Here is a 5,230-nt window from a genome sequence, read left to right as displayed (position 1 = left end):
TGTGCGTATGTTTAGCGCCGGCGCGATGTGAGCGAGAGGCGCGACCCACTCCATCTATGTCCATGAGGCACGGCAGCCATCGGTGAGCAGTCCTAAACGCTGCTTACGAGCTTTTCTGCCTCCTGCACGGGGGGCGACAAAAGTCAGGGAGTTCCATACACTCACGGCACCCCTTCTGGCTGACGCGAGCATGCTTTCCGAACAACCGTTGGTTAACGAGACACGATGCACGAATTGTGAATGACTTACATCCTGGAGAAATAGACGTTTCCAGATGATCTCGGTGTGCAGCAGGTACAATAGACTCGTATTTCTCCTCTACTTCACATAGTTCACTGTATTAACCTGGCTAGTCTTACCCTGTACTTACATGACAAAGTGATTCACTCTATAGTAGATGTCGGCCAGGCCACGAGTTGTCGGACATAACTTCAAGACCTTCTCAAGCAATAAGAAGATGAACTGATGCAAGACATTAAGACATTTCGCCCCTCGGAAACACTTTGGAACAATGAAACGGCCATCTAACTCTCCGTATCCTGCTGAGGACTCCTCGGGGTTTCCTTATCTGCCTCAATGCAACCAGAACACGCCACAAGCATTCATGCACGCCCGCTCACCCTGCCAGCAACTAGTCAGGTATAGCCCTAAATTGACTACTGCCGTCTTCCTGTTTGCCCTGTCGCCAAGACCACAGCGTCAAGCCCTAAGACCGTGTCTTCCTCCCAATGCGACTGCTACTGCTAAACACCTCTCATCCCCTCTCAGAGAACTACCGCACTTCTGAGGGCCAGGCAGGCCGCAAGCTTCTTTCTAGCGTGTCTTCGGGTCGTTGGTCAGAAAAGTCTCTCGGTTCTTACGCCCTCAGGGCTGCAGGCAAGCCGTGTCAGCAATAGGACTGCACGAAATTCAAAAGTTGCCATCCCGAGTACCCCTCTGCAACAGCGATTGGAGAACGCCAACGCCGCCCATCCGCCCCGTCCTCACAATGGGATCAACCCGCACAGGATTTCTCGCTGAAACGCAATGCTGGTGCACCAGTTTTGCGGAACACCACATACTTCACTGGGGGAGAGAAGAGAGCCGAAGCGACGATCCATGCCGCCGGGGGCGAATGTGCAGGTGCAGTCTCCTCGAGTTTCAGCTCGGGGAGAAGTGAGAAGCCCGGGCCCGGCTACGTAATACCAGGGACGTTCTCACAAACAGGTCTATCACTCTGCCAACCGTGGCGACACGCCGTAGTGTGATTGATTGTTTTCCAGGGGCTGCGAAGCTCTGGCATGCCAAGCTGGTAGTTTTGACAGCGTCCACGCCAACTCTCCTCAACTGCTCGCTTTGGCGGAGCGCCGCTAAGGCTTTTACGGACAATGAACAGCAGTCTGGCTGGGACCGGTCCCGATTCCAAGGTTGCCGGTGTCAGGGCACGGCACACTGGGAGCTGCTAGGCTGGGTTTAGACCGCTGCGTCACCGAGGGTCTTCAGCAGAACTCATTGGACACAGCTAGGTGAGAAGGAGAGGCGCTGTCGAGAACAACACGGGCTGATCTTCCCATCCTCAGTCCGTGGTCGACCGATCCCCCCGAAGGTCAAGACAAAACACTTCAGCTTTCCGCATGTCCGGCGCCGCCGTTTCATATGTCAGGCTTACGTTTCTGAAAGAGAGACACGATCCCAGGAAACAATGACCTGGTAAGAAGAACGACATCCACCGGTACTGATTCCCGGGCTGTATGAGATGCAGCTGCTTACTTATACAGCTACCCGTCGACAACTTCCGGGAAAGCTGAACCGCAACCCGCTATGCACCGAGAGAGACAGATTTGCACTGGCCCAAGTGTATTCCAGCGCTCGCGAGCGAAGTACACGAGAAGATACAGTAAAGCCTGACCTAGCTTCCAAAACCTGGCCTTGTCCTAGCGCAAATGCACCGCCTGAAAGGCGTATATTCACCACACTGCAACTGCCACGCGCAGAGAACTCCTGGAGAAAATTCTCTGAGCTCGTTTCATCCTGGGCGCAGGGGTCCCCTGAGCGCTTCGCGCATTCTTTCACGTAGCGCCGATATTCTCTGGAGTCACTGTCTCTGTCTCCGAAAGGCCTCTTCCACTAAAGTGACATCATTGTCATCGACCGATGCACGACAAATAGTAGTATTCAAGCTAGACGCGTCAAGGTGCTCGTCTTTCACTGCCCGGAATTACAATTACAGAACACTAGAGGCAGTCCAACATAAACGTACGCCACAAGAACTCGTACAACGATAGGATGCTGGAGGAGAAGGGAAATCGGGACTACTTTTGCAACTGTTCACCGAGCTCGTAAAAACAGTCTCGCCATGTCCGCTAAGCGATGTGCACGTTGACACTGACACAGAATTACGGAGAAGCTTCTAGACAGAGAGGCTTGTGGTGAATGGCTAACACATGCCTGGGAGGCCGCGTACCTTTCGGAGCCTCTTCTGTTTTCCTTTCATCCGGGGTGCGCACGTATTTGTAGGCCAAGGTGGCACCGACCATGAGGAGACCCATAGCGACAGCCATCTGGACCAACTGGAAGCCCCGGCTCCCTCTTCTGCGACACGTACAAAAGGAACAATCGAAGAATTGTGGATTGCTTTCATGCTGAGAAAGCCCATTCACGTGCGCCCCTCCTGCCGACCACGGCATCGAAGCATTTCCTTTACAGAATGTAGAGTACAATATGTCTACACACGGGAATACCCGCTTTTGCACACGTAACTAACCGTTCACGGGAGAGGCGGACGCTGCAGATCTGCGCAATACAACGTTCCCGAGGATCGTCCCTTCTTAACAATCGGGAGTTGCACGGCGCCTCCCCCCACCCTCTACCGGGTACTGCCCGTCCACAGTCACCCCTCCATGTCGAAAGCGACGCCCAGCGAGCCCGGTCGAAAAAAAATGTCCCCTTGTCGGAAAGCGATGTCAGCGGGTGTCACCGTCCTCGGTTTCCGTTTCACATCGTGTCATGCACACTGAAACTGAAGCTCATTGAAGTTAGTGTTGCTCGGTCGCGAAGCGAGACCCGGTGGGGGTTTCTCCTGTTGTTTCCCTCAGATAGGAGAGCTGCTGACACTCCTTCCGAAGGCCAGTTCGCCTCCGTCTGTAGATTGAGTATAGCTGTGCACGGCTCTGGAAAGTATACAATTGTCTCCTGTGACGAAAGAAGCTTGAAGCCTCACGGCCGAAATAAAGGTATTGGTTAAATGGGTAGGCTAAGAGTAGCATTAGTGGCCTATCTCGAGGCCCAACCATGAAAGTATGTCTCTCTGTTGACTTGCGCCCCATCATCATGCTCGCTGGTAAGAAACATCAGTCAGTAATCAGCCCGGTGTCGCTCGAGAAAAAAGCCCTATCAGCGCCTAGTTGCCGTGGACATCGAACAGCAGCACGAGGAAGAAGAGGCAGGGCGCTTCTGGCGAAAATCACGGAGACAGAAGGCTTTCATTCCCGGCCACCCACTCATTCACTGTAGAGAGAAGCCACAATGTACAACTGTCCTGAGACCGCTGCGCCCCCGGGAGAATGTCCCAAAAGCCGAACGTGTGCCTACGGCCAAAGGCTCAGTCTGTTCTCCTCTTGTCATTGGCAGACAAAAGGCTGACAGGGAGTTCTACTCCAATATCTCCCCGACTACAAGTAGAACGTACCGGGTGCGCCTATAGTCCTCGCGGGTAGATGAAAACAACCTTTCCTGCCTCCGCAGTGCACGATGTGCGCCCGCCCGGTACGCCCTTTCTTCTTGTGAAATCGTCGGCTCCTTCCCAGCTCGTAGTCTCTTGGCGCGGCGAGTCAGCGCCTGAACAGGCTCCTGTTGAGACGGCTGCTCTGCCTCCTCCGCTGCTGCAGCATTGGCGTCGTCCTCCGCGGGTGCGACTGACGAGGGGGACTCCTGATAGGAGTACAGTTCACCAGTCTCGTAGTCCCCAGCAGCCGTGTAGCGTCCTTTCCCTGCCCAGCTGGGAGAGTCAGCCCCGGCCGCCCTGCAGCCGAGAGTCTGGGGCCCGAGGCCGGACTGCGCGATCACCAGCAGTAAAACGAGGGCGCCGACGCGGCCGGCAACCGTCTGCTCAGCAAACGCCATACTCCCGGACAGAGGAGAGTGATATGCAGGAAAACTCGAAGACAGGCGCGGACAGAAGCAGAAGGGTGGTCCTTCGGGTATTAGATGTCGAGTTTGTCAGCCGCAGCAGAACATACGCTGTCGGGCGCGTTTCTCTCTTGGGGCCGATAATTTTCAAAAACTAGCCGGCAGGGCTCTCGTAATCTGTACCTGTGGACAAGCGAATTCTACTGGTGTGTATAGTGTGGGTGCCAAATGCGTGGCGATTCCGGGGGCTGATTGTTCGCCTTCTTTCCGAGTAGCGGGGGCCCGAACGGCGCCGAGCGACGAACTGCGGTTGGCCTCACGAAACCTGCCAGGAACATGCAGGCACCTGCAATGAAAGGAAATAACGCGGTGAACTAACCCGCGACTAAGAGGACGGCAAAAAGGGGGGAATGGCAGCAGGAAACCGTCTGAACGCCCCCCAGCCCTAGCAACGACAGGCAACACGGCCGCAGTCGGGGAACCCGGAGATGCAGCGAGGTTTGATGGCCGTACGCAGGATATCGGAAGACGGCAACAGACAATGGGAACAAACGCAACCTGCCGAAGAGTCTACGATTTTGTTGCAGCATGTACCTCCAGCAATGGATACTTTCCAGCATCACATTGGCAGTATTGACTCAAGTCCCGGGCAGAGGGACAACCATTGGCATGAAACGGAGGAAAGCCGCCCTGGAGTAGTCTCCTCGTGCATGCGCGAACCGGGAGTCGATCGCCGGGCGGAAAGTCTTGCCGGTAGTGCCGATACCACTCCCGCTCCCACGCACCCTATGAAGATGGCTATCAGCGGCATGAAAGCCTGGTAAGATCCAGTCCTCTAAAGTGTCACAAACCGGCAGCGGAGTCTCCAGCGCCCTCGCCATTTGCGTAATAGCCAGCTGTGGTAGTGGCGTAGCGGCTTCCGTGGGGGAGGGCCGAACCCGGCACCGGGGAAGTGGCTGGTTGAAGAGAAGGCCGAGATGTTAGACGTGACTGTGTTAGAGAAGCCCAGCAACAGGTGAGTAGGCCGGACTTCTCTGCGGAGGTGGCCTGCGTGGAGCTGACAGGGGGCGCAGCCTCCCCGGGCGTCAGAAGTTGAGAAGAACGCTCAATCCGGGCGCTCCCG

At 55.5% G+C, this 5,230-nt stretch overlaps 1 protein-coding gene across 1 annotated transcript; it reads right to left on the bottom strand.

The window, feature by feature from the left end:
• Window positions 1-524: 524 nt before the first annotated feature.
• On the bottom strand, window positions 525-4,956 carry CSUI_002610 (uncharacterized protein; the record flags this gene model as incomplete). The annotated part of the gene is made up of 3 exons (XM_068062810.1): window positions 3,668-4,956; window positions 2,444-2,571; window positions 525-568 (listed from the first exon to the last, which is right to left on the bottom strand). Exons 1-3 carry the CDS (start codon window positions 4,099-4,101, stop codon window positions 525-527), a joined length of 606 nt encoding a protein of 201 aa, XP_067925221.1. The 5' UTR covers window positions 4,102-4,956.
• Window positions 4,957-5,230: the final 274 nt, after the last annotated feature.

Source organism: Cystoisospora suis, assembly GCF_002600585.1.
Source record: "Cystoisospora suis strain Wien I chromosome Unknown contig_1083, whole genome shotgun sequence".
Taxonomy (NCBI): Eukaryota; Apicomplexa; class Conoidasida; order Eucoccidiorida; family Sarcocystidae; genus Cystoisospora; species Cystoisospora suis.
The sequence above is the reverse complement of the archived record's forward strand: the minus strand, read 5'-3'. Positions and strand labels throughout refer to the sequence as shown.